This window comes from Neltuma alba, unplaced genomic scaffold, assembly GCF_004799145.2.
Source record: "Neltuma alba isolate B1F8T4 unplaced genomic scaffold, ASM479914v2 tig00011283_pilon, whole genome shotgun sequence".
NCBI classification, from domain to species: Eukaryota; Viridiplantae; Streptophyta; class Magnoliopsida; order Fabales; family Fabaceae; genus Neltuma; species Neltuma alba.
In genome coordinates, this window is record NW_021635992.1 from 40,276 (window position 1) to 59,935 (window position 19,660).

The 19,660-nt window shown below is 35.5% G+C and overlaps 3 protein-coding genes across 5 annotated transcripts; all 3 read left to right on the forward strand.

The window, feature by feature from the left end:
- Nucleotides 1-317: 317 nt before the first annotated feature.
- LOC114711194 (uncharacterized) lies at nucleotides 318-3,212 on the forward strand. Of its 2 annotated transcripts, none has more exons than XM_028895556.1 (2): nucleotides 318-720; nucleotides 2,929-3,212. In XM_028895556.1, the coding sequence occupies exon 1, from the start codon at nucleotides 419-421 to the stop codon at nucleotides 695-697; it is 279 nt and encodes a 92-aa protein (XP_028751389.1). In that variant the 5' UTR covers nucleotides 318-418; the 3' UTR covers nucleotides 698-720; nucleotides 2,929-3,212. The 2 variants fall into 2 exon arrangements, 1 of the variants encoding a protein (XP_028751389.1); XR_003737122.1 differs by having other exon boundaries at nucleotides 333-720; nucleotides 2,821-3,212.
- A 1,947-nt stretch (nucleotides 3,213-5,159) lies between these two features.
- LOC114711186 (meiotic recombination protein DMC1 homolog) lies at nucleotides 5,160-8,329 on the forward strand. 2 transcript variants are annotated; one of them, XM_028895549.1, is made up of 15 exons: nucleotides 5,160-5,176; nucleotides 5,280-5,362; nucleotides 5,596-5,687; nucleotides 5,829-5,900; nucleotides 5,983-6,021; nucleotides 6,117-6,174; nucleotides 6,268-6,313; nucleotides 6,409-6,454; nucleotides 6,861-6,922; nucleotides 7,068-7,134; nucleotides 7,229-7,321; nucleotides 7,394-7,462; nucleotides 7,553-7,631; nucleotides 7,730-7,896; nucleotides 8,188-8,329. In XM_028895549.1, the coding sequence occupies exons 1-15, from the start codon at nucleotides 5,160-5,162 to the stop codon at nucleotides 8,230-8,232; spliced, it is 1,035 nt and encodes a 344-aa protein (XP_028751382.1). In that variant the 3' UTR covers nucleotides 8,233-8,329. The 2 variants fall into 2 exon arrangements, with proteins under 2 accessions (XP_028751382.1, XP_028751381.1); XM_028895548.1 differs by lacking the exon at nucleotides 5,160-5,176 and having other exon boundaries at nucleotides 5,227-5,362.
- Nucleotides 8,330-16,166: 7,837 nt separating this feature from the next.
- On the forward strand, nucleotides 16,167-17,969 carry LOC114711225 (probable polyamine oxidase 5). Its single transcript, XM_028895595.1, has one exon. The coding sequence runs from the start codon at nucleotides 16,280-16,282 to the stop codon at nucleotides 17,894-17,896; it is 1,617 nt and encodes a 538-aa protein (XP_028751428.1). The 5' UTR covers nucleotides 16,167-16,279; the 3' UTR covers nucleotides 17,897-17,969.
- Nucleotides 17,970-19,660: the final 1,691 nt, after the last annotated feature.

A 19,660-nucleotide genomic window follows, 5' to 3' on the forward strand; every position in this document is an offset into this window, starting at 1 on the left:
ATATTATCTTATGTATTATTAATTATGTTGGTAAAAAACATATTATTAACAATTTTATTCATTCAAATTAAAATATATCATAAAATCTATTTTTTCTGTAATTATCATATTAACTTATGTCTTTTTTTTAGTAATTTGTATATATAAAAAGTGCTTCTGATAACAACTATCCAAACACTCTCACTTCTCAAAATCACTTTTTTACAAAATCTATTCTTCACAGAATCTATTTTCCCCAGAATCTATTTTCCAGAATCACTTTTTCAAACCACGGTTTGGTTTCATCCAAACACACCCTTAAATCATTCCGAGCCCAGAGACCGTTTAGCTGTGTTCTATCGGACCTCCATTTCCACGGATAGGGTTTCTTCCCCTGCAAATCTAACTTCTGCGAAATTGCTTCAATCAATCCGATACAATGGCGATGAGGAATTTCTACAACGAGATCAAAGGTAAAAAGGTGACGGAGATTCCCAACCATGTGAAGCCGTTGCTTTCCTTTGACTATATCAAGAATGCTGTTAAGAGAGGCTTGGACAACTATAGCGCCAAGTACATCGAGACCGACTCCATTACTCCTCTCTACCATGTATGCTTTGGGGGCATGATCTTCTCCTACCTTGTCGCGCTCCCCCACGAGCGCCGTCACCTGGAGCACCAGCAGCATGCTAAGGAACATGGCCATGGCGGCCACTAATTTCTCCATCATCGATATTTCAGGTGCCCATCTTAATTAAACTCTCATTCTGATTGATTGGGATATTTTAGAAAGTTACATTTCATCAGAGGCTTTTCTTAATTTTGATTGTTGAGTGCCATTAGATCTGGAATTTTGCAATTTTGTGTCATTTGCTTAGCGTTGATGTATGTCTTTGAGCTTTCATTGATAAGTGGTTTTTTCACGTTTTGTCCATTGAGAAGAGTTTAAATGGGTTTCATTTCTGGGGGAATGTACTGGCTGATAATGCTGTTAAATTTATTCGGCCCTTTGAGATGAAGTGGTAAACCTATTTTCTGCGTCTAAATCCCGTCTGATCCTAGCAGATGAGGCCCAGTAGAGCTGCCTTCCTAGTTTGATCTCTGGCAGATGAGGCATTTATCAATTAAATCTCTCATAGTTTACTCAATTTGGTTCTTGCCAGCTGAAGTCATTGTTATCGGCATCCTTCTGTCAATCTAAATCTGTTAATAACCATCTTAACAGTGAATCTATTATCAATTTATATGATATAAAATAGTAGCAGCTAAGGGTAAATTAAAATATTTATATCATTGTATCTCCTATTTTGTTAATTTCTTGTATGCTAGACTAGCTGAAAAATATTATTGGTAATGGCTTTTTTTGTGAGGGAACAAATTGAGTAATACCCATGTTTGAAGAACCAAGTTGAGAACGTAATTCTTTAAGGCATCAAATTGAGAAATAATTTGTCTGTGAGGGACCAAAGTTGAGTTTTAGTCTGTTTTTTGCTTAGTGGATTTGGTTTTGGCGATAAAATTCTGGTTATCATGGGACTGTGATTGACTTGGTCGGGAAGCAAGTGTTGTTTTTGTGGATGTGAACAGACTTGAACTTAACTATTGATGAGGGGGAAAAAATAGTACATGTTTATGCAGCTGTTTTTGATCCAATAACTCATGTTATATATTCTCAAGGTGAAAATTAGTTTGTGTGTGGTTGATAAAGCACGATAGATGCTACACTAGAATCATTATAGATATTTTAAAGGTTTGATTTTTAATTGCAGTAGAAAACCCCCTTGAATTAGTTGAAAATGTTGCGAGTTCTATCTTTTTAATTCATGTTAAGTGAATTTTCTATGAGGCTTTATGTTTGGCTGATCATGCATGCGTTGTCTATGCATTCCTCAACAGTACACTGATGATGTTATGTTTTCACCAATCTGTGATACGCTGCTCTCTCATTCTTTACGCCAGGCATGATTAAACTCGCCATATGGTTTTTGTTTGGCTGTTTAATAAATACAAAGTTCGTAGCTTATACAGCCTTAGACTATTTTAACCGCTTTTAATTGTCTTGCGTCCTGTTGAAGTTAGACTTGCAGGTTAACAGTGTCTTAAGCCCTCTGTTAAACTGATTTCAATTTTATTATTCTAATTTAAGCCCCTTCAGCATTGATCAAGTAATGACCTTCTGCGTGCAGCCAAACCACTTCAGCAAACTTTCAATTAGTATAAACTGGACCAGGCGACCAACTTCTACAGTATTTTTTCCACCTGACATTCTGTTGCAGCTTTCAGAATACTCTTTTAGAGGCATTATCTTCAATATGTTTCAAATAGGCCATAAAGTACCCAATAATCCATAATTTAGAATCTTTCTTGTGAATGAAATCTGACAAACCCTCCATATGATCTATAAATAAATACTACCTCACAAGTAACTTATAAGTTTTCTTTTTTTGGCTAGCTGCTGCTTGTATCTGATTAACCAAATAACCTAAAATGTTTGGCAAATCAGAACATCGTGTGGAAATTTTATCGTTCCCGGAGATACAGGTTAACTAACTTCTTTGAATTTCTTGTCTATTTAAATATCCATATTTATGTCCTAGGTAAAATAGATATATTCTGGAGCTTAAGTCTTCCCGCCTTACTATATGGGTTTGCATTCTCATTTCTCTTGGCCCCCTCCCCACAAACAACACCTCTCAAATCCTCTGCTGTTGTTTAGTATGTGAAGGTTTAGTTTTTCAAATACTTGCAACTGTTTGAGCATGTATTTTCGTCTTCAACCATATATGTTTTTTCACATTTTTTCTTCTGATGACACCTGTGCCCACATTTTTTCCATATTAGGTTTTCAAATCTTTGGAATTCCCTCACAATAAATGCCACCTCAATGCTTTCCCCCGCCGTTACGCTTGTTTTGGCGGTCGATAGATGATGTTTTCCTTCTGATGACAGGATCCTGGTCGGTGAACTGGAGGTGGCCTTTTGACTGATCCTGTTCTTTTAAAGTTATGTGAATGATGAAGGCAGAATATACTGTTACATAAAATAATGTCAATTTGATGCAATACTCAATTTTCTTGCATTTTAATTTCTGTTATGAGAAATGCGTTGTTTAGTGTTCTTGTGATCCAGTTCAGCTAACATTGATTAAGAAAATTTACAATGTTGAAAGAAGGAAATACGCCATGTTTCCTACAATCTAACTGTGAATTTAAAGCTAAAAATGCTTCTAGCCATCTGCACTTGGACTTCGTCCATTATTGGGGCTGTCTGTGTCTTAATAAAGCGCTTCTTAACAAACGGTTGAAGGTTCATATTCATAAAACCTGTGTCATGTATTCGAAGTGAGTGGAAGTCAAATCTTCAGCATTTTCTATATGAAACTAGAAAACTTTGGTTGGGTGAGCTATGTACCTCGGACTCGAAAATATTCGATTATGAGTTTAGTTGATATACTTACTGCATTTCGACTATTTAATAATTTAGTCATTACAAGTTTTTATTTTTTATAACTTTGAATTTGAATTTGAATGCATATGCACCATCGTGACAATGTCATGGCATCCTCTCCTGTCGACGGTAACGGAATGATTATATTTTGAGTTTTTGCCAATTAAAAACGGATTGAATTAAATACAAGTTTTGTACAAATTTTGAGGAAATCACTAGTTTTTTCTTAAAAAATGAAAATTCATATGTCGTTAATGATTAAATACTAACTAAAGTGATCAAGAAAGTTTATCTTTTTTCAACCAAAAAAAAATACAAATAATTTTTCCGAGTTTATGAGTTGTACTTGTATAGCTTGTTTTCGGCTTTTTTTTTTCGGGTAACATCTTTTTTTAGGGAGAATTGCAATTAGGTCCCACTCAAGGAAATTAAATATAAAAAGGTCTTTTGAAATCATGAAATTGTTCTGAAGTTCTAAGAGATTTTTTTATAATAAATTTTATTTATTTGATTATCAAATTAACCTTCTTTTTTCTTTTTTTTTTAGTTTGCATTGACAACTCAAAGAACAGTGATTGACAACTCAGGGTGTAAGGATTAACAACTATTGCGGCTAGTTTGACAATGCATTTTCTCAGCATATCACACTCTAAGTTGTCAAAGCAGCCGCGATAGTTGTCAATCCTTGCACCCTGAGTTGTCAACCACTGCTCTTTCAGTTATCAATGTAAACTTAAAAAAAAAAAAGGAAGGGTAATTTGGTAATTAAACAAATAAAATTTATTGCAAAAATTTTTTTGGGACTTTAAAATAATTTCATGATTTCAAGAGATCTTTTTGTATTTACCTTGGATGGGACCTAATTGCAATTTTTCCTTTTTTTTATTATCAAATTTAAAGTCCTATTTTTCATTTTAGTCAGTATAATTCTTCCATCAGTTTTTCGGCAAATATCTTAATAAAATGTGTGCACGTTAGTTTTTTTTTTTTTGGCTTGAATATTTTCACTCTATTTGGAATGTTTTTTGGGTCTCTTTCTCCATGCTTGATAAGCAGGGTCCTCCGCCCCTGCATCACGTCAAGAATTTTGTGTAAAAACGGGTACGACACTAGGACGAAAGTTTTAAGCAAAACAACTAACCAAAAAAAAAAAATCTATTTGCACCAAAATAGAGTATGAATATTCATGGTAAATTTTGAAAACTGATTAGGGAAATTGCTTTCTGTTACAACTTTCTCAATTGTTTCTTGTCCAAAATTTCTCAACATTCGATGCGAACATTTTTTTTTTTTCAATTACTTAATATCAAATTAATTTTTTTAATAAAAGCTTTATCTACATAATAGTGTATTTTATATTTTAATACGTAAATTAATAACAAACATGTGAAATTTTATCCAAAAAAAAATAATATCCTAGTTAGAAACTGTACCAAAATCTTGCAATTCTTTTGAATTCTACCCGACTTCTCTCTCTCCACAGTTCATGCGCACGGCATGCCACTAACTTTCAAAGGAATGAATAAATAAAATTAAAAAGAAAATAACGAAAAGAAGTGCGTGACTGTGATAAAATCGTGATTCAAATATCAGTTAACCGACCTGTTCATTTCCCGCCCTATATATTGAGTTCTTTACTCACTGAGTTCTTCACATTTCAATTATCTCTCGCCTTCCCCCTCTTTCTCTACATTTCATCATTTCATTTAACTTTTCGTCCAGAGAGCGGAGAGATGCTTGCCACGCTTAAGTTCGTTCTCTTTCTCTGAAACTGATTCGTTTGTTCTTGATTTAAGTTTTGATTCAACTGAATTTGATCGCTGGTGAATGTTCTGTAATCTGACTATTTCCAGATCCGAAGAATCGAGCCAACTGCAGCTCGTCGAACGAGAAGACGTTGAGGATGAAGAAGACCTCTTCGAAGCCGTTGACAAATGTAAATCTAGAACATCATATCCTGTTACTTTTCTCATTATTTTCTATATTCATTCGGTGAAGTGCTCTTTCTGTGTCTGTGCTCTAAATCGATCCACTACTTCACTTTGATTTCACGTCAATACTTCATTATTTAATCGCTCTGTTTATTCAGTTTCTGCGTTTTCGATCGCACGATCTCTGTTTCAAGTGGTTTTCTGATCTATAAAGATGTGTGTTGTCTTTTTTATACAGTGGTTGCTCAAGGTATTAATGCCGGAGATGTAAAGAAGCTTCAGGACGCAGGAATATATACCTGCAATGGCTTGATGATGCACACAAAGAAGGTTTAATATAGTTCCTGACTAATAATACCTACGTTATTTGCTAAATTTTAGTCTAATAATAACAAAACCCTTCCAATTTATATTTTATTTAGCTCTCAATATGTCTTGGACTTTTAAGTAATAAATGATTCTATTCCATAGAATCTGACCGGTATCAAAGGTTTATCGGAGGCAAAAGTCGACAAGATCTGTGAAGCTGCTGAGAAAATCGTGGTCAGTGCATATTCAACTAGATATGCATTTTTACTGTTCGACTTGTGATTTGATCTTCTATTCTTTTTCCCTCTTGATCCAGAATTTTGGTTATATTACTGGAAGTGATGTGCTGCTCAAAGTAAGTTGTTGGCCTTTTCCATTTCAATTTTGGCTCTGTTCTGCTCTGGAAATTCTTGCAGCGTAATTCAATTTTTGTCTGCTAATCTGTTACAGAGAAAGAGCGTAGTTCGGATTACAACTGGGAGCCAAGCGCTCGATGAATTATTAGGAGGTAGTTTTGCAAAGTGAAATTCTCCTGTGCTCTCTGTTTGACTACTTACAAACTTTCTATGCTTGTATGTGACAACTATTTTAAAATTGATAGGCGGAATTGAAACACTGGCGATTACAGAAGCGTTTGGGGAATTCCGGTGGGAACATAGTGCATATCCAGTTTCAGACAACTTTAGTGGCTATCCAATTTCGAAGCAGTCCGTTTTAACATTTATATATAATGATGTTTCAGGTCAGGAAAAACGCAGCTTGCTCATACTCTCTGCGTTTCCACTCAGGTTGAGTCCCTGCCTTCATTACATGATGCGTGTTGCCATGTTGACGTGCTATCGATGTGAGATTATAATATTAAATAAGCAGGCTGGAGCTTTATGACTGTTGAGCGAGTGAACAGAGAGGAGCTTCGATTAAAACTAAAATGCATTGGTGCTTTAAGAAACTGGATCTTAAATGTGTGTACTTGAATTATGCCAAATATCTCAGATTATAAGCCTAGGGAGCTTCTCAAACACCAGTTTTTTCAAAAAAAAAAAAAAAAATTGTGGATGCGTTACTAAACTTTTTTTGTTTTTTTCCCCCTTGCACAGTGACATAATTGATGCGTAAAAGGTTCGCATAAACTTAAATAAATTGGCTTCTGACGCATGCTGTTTTTCCTTCGTTTATAATATGTTGTTGATCCAGCTTCCTACTAGCATGCGTGGAGGTAATGGAAAAGTTGCTTACATTGACACAGAAGGAACTTTGTATCCTCTTTCACATCTCAGTCGAAAACCAAGAACTCTTGAAAATCTTGCGATTGTGTTTTCAAACTATAATTGCCCAAATATTCTGTTTCTTTTATTGGCTATTCGGTTTTTCTGTTTTCGTCTTAACTTCAGAACTTAATAGCCGTCCCGACCGAATTGTTCCCATAGCTGAGAGATTTGGCATGGATCCGGGGGCTGTACTAGACAATGTAAGTTTCCTCTATTTCGTATACCATATAGGGATTCTGAGGCAAATACTGTTGCTGACAGCTAATTATATGTATGTTCTCATGACTGCGCAAGATTATCTATGCTCGCGCATATACATACGAGCACCAGTACAACCTTCTTCTCGGTCTGGCAGCTAAAATGTCCGAAGAACCATTCAGACTTCTGGTGAGTTTTGACTGGGAGTTGTCTTAATAAAATTAAAATATCGAGAGGGCTGACACAAGTAGTATTTTGCAGATAGTGGATTCTATCATTGCACTATTTCGGGTGGACTTCTCAGGCAGAGGAGAGCTGGCAGAGCGCCAAGTCAGTCCCTAACTGCACATACTTGATAATCGATATAACAGTTCTTCTATAATATATATGTCAATTTTGTTTGCAATTACCATTTTTCAGCAAAGACTTGCTCAGATGCTTTCTCGAATAACTAAGATAGCCGAGGAATTCAATGTTGCAGTTTATATGACAAATCAAGGTAACTTGACTTGTCCTATGAATTTTCTCGTACTGCTACATTTTTTTTTTGGCTTTTGTTCTCAGCCTTAACTCCGCAATCATGAATTTTGGTTGCAGTTATAGCTGACCCAGGAGGTGGGGTGTTTGTGACTGATCCAAAGAAACCTGCCGGAGGGCATGTACTAGCTCATGCCGCCACAATAAGGTTGATGTTCAGGAAAGGGAAAGGCGAACAGCGCGTTTGCAAAGTCTTTGACGCCCCAAATCTGCCGGAGGCTGAAGCAATATCCTTAACCAAGGGCTTATGAGTCGTTCAAAATAACTCATTGGTTGGCTGAATTGGCATTTGACTAGGAGTTTCTGGTTATTAATTCCTCTTAAATCGCTTGATTTAAACTAAGAACTTCCGTTAACAATTTGTGATAACATAATCCAAATTAATCAACAACCTTACAAATGAAGCTTAGATGCGGAAAAGTGCCGCCATTGACTGGAAATTTTGTTGAGAATGTAGTTGGTAATAACGAAAGAGTTACTTAGTTCTATTGTTCGCCTGTTCTTCTTGACTGTGTCACGTGTTTCAGATAACCCCAGGGGGCATTGCAGACGTAAAGGACTGAACACATCCTTCAGAGGGTTTTTCGCCAACGCCAGAGTTACAGTCACAAACAATACTTTATCTTAGTTTCACCGTTAAGATTAATCTTCCTACTATATTGTTAGTCTGGTACTAAATGGTCAGTTGCTTGTCAACGTTATCGGCTATCAAGCCAACTTTGCTTTTACATACATATAACATATTCCTTTTCTGAACGCAAGATGTATATGTCAATTTGCTTTTTTTTTTCTTTTTTTTTTTTTGGTGAAATGAATTTTTCGTTTTCTTCGGCGAACATAATGGGCGACTAAGTCTAGGAAGCTAAACCATCAGGCAAGAAAGCCCACTATTGTGAAAACTGGGCCCTGTTGTTGCTGGCACAAGCAGGAGTTAACGAGTCCATGAAATATCTGTCCCCGGTGTTCATTAGAAAGAAGCAGTGGTTTGTACCCAAAAAAAAGAAGAAGAGGAAAATAAGTAATGGTTAACAGGATCGTTATCCACTAAATGAAAATCAGAAAATGTGAGCTAGGCAAGGACTAAAAGCCGAAGCAAACAAGATCGTCAAAAGTTATAATATTTTTGAGGAAGGCCATCATAGAACTAAAAGCCAAAGCAAACAAGATCATACAAAGATGGATTTATTGGGGAGGGCGTTCATATATTTTCTGTTTTGAGGCAAAGAAGGATCAGTCGCGCATTGATTTTATTCCCCCCATTCCTTTTTGGATCGAATTTGACGCCATGCATTCACGCAAGATGTTATATAGGGCAATGCTTAACAGTGGAAAAAATGGTGGTAATCTCTCACTGATGGTTTGCGTGAAATTCCATGAATAATAGCACAAAATTCTTTAAGTTCTATAATGTCAATAACTTTTACTGAAATTGTTGGTGTTTATGAATTTTCAAAATACGTGACTTATGTTTTTAGAAGTTAAGTTTTGTTTGACATTTCTATTAGTATTATTTTTTTAGTTTCCAATAGATCACAGTTCTTTTAATCAATAGATCCAAACAAAATGGCTCTCATGTTGTCCCTTATTTTGCCCAAAAATCATGATTCTTATATTTCCAAATGTATTTAGAACGCAAGTCTTCCATTAATTGAAATTTCAAATTCAACATACAAAATACAATATTTCCCTGAACTTTCTTTTGAAGTGACTCTCTTAATTTATAATCAATTCTATCACTATCTTACATGCAATGAAGATTAAATCTTTTTTGTCCAATCAAAATCTCAAATATGACAAAATTAGGGAATTATTTTATTTTATATAGGAGTCACAAGAATTACACATACTATTTTTTTTGGGTTTGAAAACATAATACTATCTTGGTCCTTAATATAAAAATCAGTTGACTAATTTGAGTATATTAAAAAAAACTAGTTAAGTTAGTTATTTATAATAAATATGTGTTATTTTTTAAAAAATATTCTTACTAATCAAGTGTATTGATTAGAACAACTATTATTATAAGGACTATCTTAAAAATAAATAGATAAATATAAGAGACAAAATATATTAGAATTTTATATTTGAGACTAAAATAAAAATGGTAGTCTTGAATGCGTTAAAAACACATCATTTATACTTCATCCATGTACATGAGTGCATTTAATAGTTGGCAATTTTCAAAAGCATCAAAATGAGACACAAATCATCCCTTGTCCTCAAATTTTGTTGTGAGGATCCCCAAAAGAGGAACAAAAGAAGTCCAAGTTAGTGGCTCAAGAAGTGAACAAAACCCTAATAATGCAGAACACTTCTGCGAGCTACCTACCTCTAAAACCCTAAGCCTCACACTCATTCTTTTTCACCCCACTGCATGGTAAAACACCCAAAAAAAAAAAGTTGGAAAAAAAAAAACACCCAAAAAAAAAAACAAAATGGATGACTTTCAAATCACCCCAAAAAAGAGGAACAATGAATAATAAAAAGAAGAGAAAAATGATGGAGGGTTGTACGTGTCATGGTATCTGTGTTGGATTTGGAGGGCCCTGAAGATGTAAATAAAGTAAACAAAAAAAGGTGGTGATGTAGGGTAACAGGGAAAGTGAATTAAGTGATGAACACATTAATATATAGGGCCATGATTTGCACCCCATTCCACACACAATCACTCTTCAATTTCCCTCCGGTCAGATTCATGACGGTGAGATATGTTTGTGTGTATATATCATACGCTGGTCTCCATCACAACTATCATTTACTTTAACAAAAGTAGAAAACATACTCAATACTGTGGACAATATAAGTTACTTCTAGAGTGATGGCTTAAAATCACTTGAAAGTGACTAATGCTTGTCTGTCAATTTGTCTTCTTCTTTTTTTCATCCTCAATCTCATTTAATATGAATAAAGTTGGAAAAAAATTTCAATTTAGAAAATGAGTTAACTATCATTTTTTGATATTAATAAATTAGTTAAAATGATTTATATTATGTACTAAATTGAGTATATAAATACTCTCTTCAATTTAGTTAAACTTTCTCGCAAACCCAAAAATATTAGTTAAGTCATTAAATATATTTTAAATCGATAAAAGTTACCTATTTTCTCCCTTGCATTGAAACTTCAAAGTTCTCTCTTCTCCTTATAATACGGTGTAAAGTAAAAGTAGAAAACTATTATTAATTACATTGTCAATTCCGAAATTTTTTTTTTAAACCGCTTCTGAATTGGAGGGAGTAATACATTATAGCTCAACAATAGTGAGATCCTGCTTTATGTCATTTATTCCTGATACCTATATGGCAACCCAATATGAAAAGTGGCTGGCCAAAGATGACAGGTTTCACGAACGAGGGTGTAGTTAGCCTCTTTCTTTTCCCCACTTGTTCTTTGTCATCAGATTTGATTCTTGTTTTTAAAAGTCATATATGATCGATTTTAATCAGGCGGGAATGACATATATATATAGAGAGAGAGTGTGTGTAAATATTATTCAATATAGCTATTAATTAATCTCGACAGTCTCCACTGTGAGTAGGGGTGGAAATAGACCAGGCGGCCTGTTAGGGGCCTGTGGCCTGGCGTATTTAACTATCAGAACAGGCTTAGGCCTGTAAAAGGGCCTGTTTACCTTATCAGGCCAGACTCAGGTCTGACAATAGACCTGTTAAGCATGTCAGGCGGCTTGGGCCTGTTATTTTTTTTTTTTTTGAGATTAAAATTGTAAATTCACATGTGTTAGAAATTTAACCTAGGTCACTGCTCCCATTTCTTATTCGGTCGATTCCCTTCTTCCCTTCCTGCCTTCTCTAGTCGGCGCTCGGCAAACGGCAAACGTCAGAACTTAGAAGGTAGTCGGCAGTGGCGCACAGGCTCTTAGCGGCACATTCAGGTACCCAGTAGCTAGTCGCACATGCTTTCCTTCTTCCCTTCGTCTTCCATTTTGTTCTTTGCTTGATTGCTTCTGCAATAGGTAGATTCAAGTTGACGCTCTGCTGCCTCTGCATTTTTGATTCCGTCACATATATATATCTAGTTAAGCTCTGCCTATTGATTCTTTCATTTCTGGATTGAGAATACTGAATGTTGTAGCCTGATTGTTGGTTCTAATTTGCCGACGCCGTGCAAAGACCCCAAGTGTTGTAGCCCTCATTTGTTCACAGATTTGTCTCCTAAAGCTCTCACATTCAGAAGTATGCGTTTATGTGTATACAAGTTATACTTGAGTCAAAATAATTTCTGCTGGTAGTTTAACCCTCAACTGCCTCAAAACTCAATTCTTTCTGTAGATGCGATCTTCCTACTGTACTGCAAGTCATTTAACTGCAAGTCATGATTCAGATACGAACTTTTGCAGTTTTTGAGTTCATGTCATACATTTTCATGGATATGCTTGTATTCTTTGTGTTAAAAGGCTATTCCAAAATTGAACGAATAATGATGAGATTTGCATTCACAACCTTGAAAATTTATCATTGAAACAACAAACAGTATCCTTATGCCTTTTGCAACTCTGAAGTGGCGCAAGTTATTTTCATGTATTGGTTTTTCAATAGATGCTCTTGTCTGTTCTGTATGCCATTATAATTTTTTTATATTGATTTTGATAAAAGTTACTCCTCCGAACCTTGCTAAACATTGGGATCAAAAGGGTCTCTAATTACCCAAACTTTGATTATTCAGTATATTAATTATGGTTTGAAAAAGAAATCAAAGTTACAAATTTTGAATTCTGAAAATAATACCATTTCTTATATTTATTAGTTATTAAATTTTGTTATGATCTAATATATATTTGCTTTCTTCTTCTCAGGTGCTTGAACAAGAAGAAGAAATTGTGTTGAAGATTTAATACTTTGTTGTTTGATGATTTGTTGCAATTGTAACAAGAACAATTGTATTAGTTTGATTATTTCATATTTTTCGTTTGGATTTTTGATGATTTGGATTAAGTTATTGTAATTTTAAATTGACTTATATATATTTACAATTTATTAAAAATACATGCTTTTTAACAGGTCATAGGCCAGGCCAGGCCAGGCCAGGCCAGGCCTGATTACAAGCTAGGCTTAGGCTAAACAAAAAGCATTTCACAGGTCACAGGCCAGGCTCAGGCCAATAGACCTCACCACAGGCCTGGCCTGTTAAGAGTGAGGCCTAACCTAACCTGGTCTGTTTTCACCCTTAATTGTGAGCATATGCGTGTTTATTTATATGTCATGGAGTAAACGACAAACTATTTGGGTTTAAACGCAGAAGGAAGAGGCTTTATTAAAGAACCGGACCGGACCGGACGGTCGGACCGGTTAAACCGTCACCCGGACTCGTTAACGGCTCGGTTTGGACCAAAAAACCGTTCACATAGTTGAGCCGGATTGGACCGGAGTTGAGCCGTTATTAAGCCGGAAACCGGAGTTGGACCGGGAACCGGAACGGTTTTCAGAAAACCGGACGGTTTTTTAGCCTGACTGAAAAATACTAAAAAATTTTAAAAAAATAGAAGAAAAATAAAAAAATTGATCCCCTTAAATATCCTAATATATTTTTAGACTATTTATAACCATATAGTATTATTTCATTGAAAATTTCATATATTGTGGTGTTAAAATTGTGAGTCGCTAGTCTTTTTGTTTTGATATTGGTCTATCTTTTAAAAAAATATTTTGATTTGAATGAATTGATAATTTGTAATATCATTAAATATTTTAAACATACATAAATTTAAATATATAAGGTTTTAGTCCAGTTTCAATGATTTCATTATAATTTTAGATTATTTAAATGCATTTCTAAATTATTTAATAATTTGATATTTTTCATATATACTAATTATATGTATATAATATTATTTTAAATTAATTATTGCGTCACCGGTCTGACCAAACGGTCCGACCGATCCGACCGATTGAACTATAACCCGTTGATTTTTCCGGTTCGACTTCCTGTCCGGCTTTTAAAACATTGGCAAAAGTAAAAGAAAGCAAAAGGAATTAATGAACGCTACGAGCAGGGGATCCGTAGAGCGTTACATTTATAACCACAGCAGCTAGGTTCCCCCCCCCCTCCGGGTCAAACCTAGAGTAGCTAGTTACCCTATACTTACGCTAGATTTGATTAACAATGATGGATGAATAATCCTGGGGTCATTTTCCTGAAAATTAATGTGAAAAAAAAAAGCCTGATGATGATGATGCTCGAAGGAATTAATATAGAGTCTTTGACTTGAGTAACTGGCATGTGATGCCCTGTGGAGTCTTGTGATTGATGAAGCCTCCTCCAAAGCTCACGAACAAAACTTTGCTCACCAGACACGATGCGGATTAATTTATATAGGGGGGGGAGAGAGAGAGAGAGAGCTGCTCTAGAGTCTAGATAGGGGTTTTGACTTGTCACTATCATATTATAATCATTACACTCAACATTTCAAAATATTTTTTTCGCTCCATCTAACACTTTAAAGTATTTTGTAATACATCCAATACTCTAAAATATTTTTTAGAGGCGCTCAATATTTTGAAATATTTTTTTTGCCTTTGTACTGGATACACCAAAAAATATTTTTAAGTGCTGGATGCACTTAAAAAAATATTTTGAGATGCTAAATGCATCAAAAAATATTTTATGGTACTGGACACATCTAAAAAAATATTTTAGGATACTGAATATACCACAAAATATTTTAAAGTGCTGAATACATTTAAAAAAAATATTTCAAAGTGTTGGATGCACCTTAACCCTGTAATCATTCATCGTTTCTTTCCGCACTGGTATGATTCACGACGAGTTGTTCGAAATGGTAGTTAAAGCATTTAAAAGCAGTTTGTTTAATGATGCAGTAGCGTGATTCACGAGTATATGATTAAATAAAAATAATTTAAAAAAGTTTACAAATAATTAAATTTACAAATTTTTTACTCCCTACAAATTAGTTATTTAGTTTTTATATTAAAGATCAAAGATAATATATAATAAGAGTTTTATTTCAATTTACATAAAAATATTTATTATTACTTATATTAAACAACTCCAAACAAATATGTTACGTGGTCAAGCATATCTCTCTTATATTATCTGTAATGACATTTTAGTGATGACTCCAAACATGACTAAGTAGAACGCGAATATTTAGCTAATCAGTAGTAATTTATGTTGCTTGTTCAAATTCTTCTGACTTTGGTATGAGACGATTTGTCTGCTATTGTTCGTAATTAATTTAACTAGTTGGCTTTACGCATCGGGAACATATCGATCAAAACCAGCATTTTATTAACTTAATTATATTTTTAATGAAGCCTTCTCTAGAAACAATCAAACTGGAATAGCACATGCATATGGAAAGAATTGGAGGGTTGGGAGATTAACATAAGGAATATAATTTGATGGAAATAATATTAAAAATAATTTCTTCAAAGAAATAGTGAAGACTAAAGTTCATACTCCTCTTGTTTTCAGAGTTTTTGGTCCGCTTCGCGGCATATACTCCACCCCCCCCCCCATGCTACCTTAAAACTATATAAATTTAGGATATCCGTATAAAATCGCGGAGATAAAATCATTATAATTATAATGAAGACACATACACATCAAAATATGATTATTTTAATCTATTAAAAAATAAATTTAAATTGTTTAGTATTATTTTTGTTAAAATTTAACACTTAAGTACACTTTTATCTCATCTGGGATACGGAAAACCAAAATGGTAATGCATCCAACGTACTGTCTCATGTTCTTAATATAAAGTTTAGTTGACTAATTTGAAAAGATTAAAAAAACTTATTCAAGTTAGTTATTTGTGATAAATAAATAGTTTTTCATAGAATACCTTTACTAATAATATGTACTAGCTAAAATTATTATTTGACAGAATCTTTAACATATGTAACCTACAGAGACTACTTTAGAAAGATGGATAAATATGAAAAATAAAATAAATTAGAATCTTATATTCAAAAATAAATTAAAAAATAAATAATTTCTTATATTAAGAATCGGAAGTAATATATAATTATATATACATGCTATTTTTAGGGCCTTTTTCTGTCATACTAAATTGTAATTACTAACTAACAAAGATTGGGTCTAATAGAAGGGACTAGTTCCTCACAACATGGCAAACCAATATTCGAATTCTCACTAAGAGAGGTGCTCACATTTAATACTTGAAAGTATCTCAAATAGAATTGTCTCTAAAAAAAATTGTAACTACGAATAGGTGTGGTTGGCAAAAAAATAATAATTACAAATTAGTGTGATATTCGTTGCGTAAGTATCTTCGATGCTGACTCATATGTCTTCGACCCCAGACCTGGGTCACAGAAAAAGAGAGAGAAATAACATATCATTTTGAATTCCTCCCATTTTCTTGTGATCTGGAGACGTAACATTCATTGCGAGCCCAAAAGAAAAAGCAACGAGGCGTATGTGAGGGGTCTTCATTATATTACTATAAAGATCAATTCATTGAGCCTCGCAGAGAGAAAGAAAATATGACAAAGAAAGGCATTATCATCAACTGAGCCTTGTTATAAATCCCGTGTGACTCTCTGAAGTTTATTATTCACTTCTCATCGTTCCCTCCCTCGATCTCTCTCACTTTGTATTCTACCAATGGTGGCCAGGAAAGCCAGGATTGTGATCATAGGAGCTGGAATGGCCGGTCTCACGGCGGCCAATAAGCTCTACACGGCCCCGGGTTCCAGGGACATGTTCGAGCTCTGTGTGGTCGAAGGTGGACCGAGGATTGGAGGCAGAATCAACACATCGGAGTTCGGTGGTGATAGGATTGAAATGGGTGCCACTTGGATTCATGGAATTGGTGGCAGTCCCATTTACAAGATAGCTCAGGAAAATCATTCCTTAGAATCGGACCAGCCATGGGAGTGCATGGATGGCTCTTCCAATGACAACCCTACCACTGTCGCCGAAGGCGGATTCAAGGTTGAACCTTCCGTTGTCGACTCCATCACCAACCTCTTCAACGATCTCATGGACTGCGCTGCTAATAACGGCAAGCTCCCCGAAGCTTCCAAGCTAGTCCCAGGAAGCCAGAGTCTTGGTTCATTTCTCCGGCAAGGTCTCGAAACTTACTGGGCTTCTATGAAAGAACGAGACGAAGAGCTCAAAGGCTATGGAAGCTGGAGTAGGAAGTTACTTGAGGAAGCCATCTTCGCAAGGCATGAGAACATTCAAAGGACTCATACATCTGCTTCTGACCTCATGACTTTGGATTACAAAGCAGAGAGCGAGTACAGAATGTTCCCTGGTGAAGAAATCACCATTGCTAAAGGCTACTTAAGCGTGATCGAATCTCTAGCCTCTGTTTTACCACCTGGGTGTGTCCAATTGGGTCGAAAAGTGAGCAAGATTGAGTGGCTGCCTGAGAGGCAGGACACAAATAATGGGTATTGTTGTTCCATGCCTGTGAAGCTACATTTCTGTGATGGCTCTGTTATGTCTGCTGATCATGTCATTGTCACAGTATCACTTGGAGTTCTAAAAGCTGCAATTCGTAACGAAGATTCAAAATCAGGTATGTTCTACCCTCCTCTACCTTCCTTCAAGACAGGGGCAATCTCAAGGCTTGGTTTTGGTGTGGTTAATAAGTTGTTTCTTCAATTGAGCCAGAAAGAGGATGAACTCTCCAAGGGCTTCCCTTACTTGAAAATGGTGTTCCATCCACCTGATTCTGAGCTTAGGCACAAGAAAATCCCATGGTGGATGAGGAGAACATCTTCACTTTGCCCCATCTACAACAATTCAAGAGTCCTCTTGTCTTGGTTTGTTGGAGAAGAAGCTCTGGCTCTAGAGTCACTTAAAGATGAAGATATCATTAATGGGGTTTCAATGACACTTCAAAGCTTTCTTTCCAATCATGGATTATCCAATGGGAAAGTGAATTCTGAGGAGATTTCTCACGACCCAAGTGAAGTGAAAATCAATGAAGTGTTGAGGAGTAAATGGGGAACTGATCCTTTATTCCTGGGGTCTTATAGTTATGTGGCAGTAGGATCAAGTGGTGATGATTTGGATAAAATGGCAGAGCCATTGCCTAAAGGTAGTGGAAGTAGTTTTGGTTCATTGCCTCCACTTCAAATTTTGTTTGCAGGGGAAGCTACTCACAGAACCCATTATTCCACAACTCATGGAGCTTACTTCAGTGGCCTTAGGGAAGCCAATAGGCTTCTTCAGCATTATCACTGTGTTGGGATTCATAACAACTACTAATTTTTAAAATCTTTCAACATTAATCGCTATGATGAAATTATTCCCATTTTCATCTCAAACATCTTTCTTTCTCTTTAAGGAAAGTGGTGAGGGATTGGAGGGAGGATAAGTTACGAGGGAGTGAGATGAGAAGAGAGAGATGGGTTAATGTACTGCAAGAAGTTATTTTTTTTAATCCACATTACTTTCTCTTCATTCGTGAGCATGGTTCATTTTCATTTCTTTCTTATTAATCTTGTAGAGGAATAAGATAATATTTTTATTGGTACACAGAATCTTATATCGGGCCAGGAAGCTTTGGATGCTACTCTGTTTGTGTGTTTTACTTCTTTCAATGGACAGGATCCGCTAAACTCGGCTCTTTCCAGCGTGGCTTCTTAATCTCTTCATCATCAGACTCTTCTCTTCTCAACTATGGCTTATCACTTGCAGAGTCTTCGTTTATGTGTTATTTCTTAGCAAAAAAACTCCAAAGTAATCCAAGTACTTAATGTAAAAATGCATAGAAGAAGCTATATAAATTGATCGTCTCAAATATTATTGATCAAGAGATACTTATGTTTTAGCATCGAGTGAGGGAAATATCAGAATAAAGACAAGGCTTATTGAGATAATAGAGATTCAAAGCTATAGGAAAAGCCTCGTATCGAGTAAACCAACTGATGTTATCTTTTATAAATTGATTTTAAGTCCTAAACAGGACAACAGATTGACCCTTATAATTATTTCCCCATACCGTTAGATTCAATGATGACAAACTGATTGCCTTCGAAGTTTGGTTTGTGTGAGTGAGATAAGACCTATGAGAAACTGGGACAATGAATGAGCTGGCTAAATTATAGATTATGCACATGAGGGTAGGAGGAGGCACCCATAGGAGGGTCCCACGTGGCAGGTCGTCCCCCCCCCCCCATAAGCAGTAGGTGTCAGTCAGTCCAAGTTGTCCTCAACAATGAGACAGAATCGGAGATGCTTATGGCCATATGATTGCAGTGATCTTTTGTGCAGAAGCTCACTTCACTTGGTCAGGATTCACAGAAATGACAGGGCCCATTCCTTCCTGTGTACGTGTATACACTCAGACATAGCTCTCTTACAAAACAAAACTGGCCTACCTTAATTGTTGTACCCATTTAGATTTCTATACAAAGCAAATCCACACTAGAGACGCTTATATAGACTGTCCACAACTGTTACAAGATACTTTTGTCTTCCTATCTCATTGTCGTGTTTTTATGTCTAATCCGATCCATCTGATAATGTACTACCCATTGTAAAACTAGCTCGATCAATAGCTGTGATTACTCTCAAAGTGGACCCATATCATAGAAATTACTGACTTCACTTCTTTTTCATGCCATGTTCATAGTTTGGGTATTATGCATAAAACATCAGGTCCTTCTGTGAAGGATCTTGTGGATCTCAATTCACTGACCACATCAAGTTTTGGCCTTGGAGCTAGAGATCCTCTGTTTCTGCTAAGAATTATTTATGCTTGTGCTTGTGAGTGTTTAGGGTGTCCTTTTGTGTGGTCAAATCAAGATATGTACAAAGTGACCCCATTATTGTGAGATTTCCCAAGATCTCTGATCTGTTCCCTATCTCAAGTTCCCCTTTGCTTAATCATAGTTTAAAAGAAAAGGAGGAAATTTAAAAAAAGAAAAAAGAAATGAAAAGAAAGGAACAAGGAAGGCCCACATGTTGTCTCTTTATGCCACTCGTGGGCTTCAATCACTCTTTGATGATTGCATATCATAGACCAAT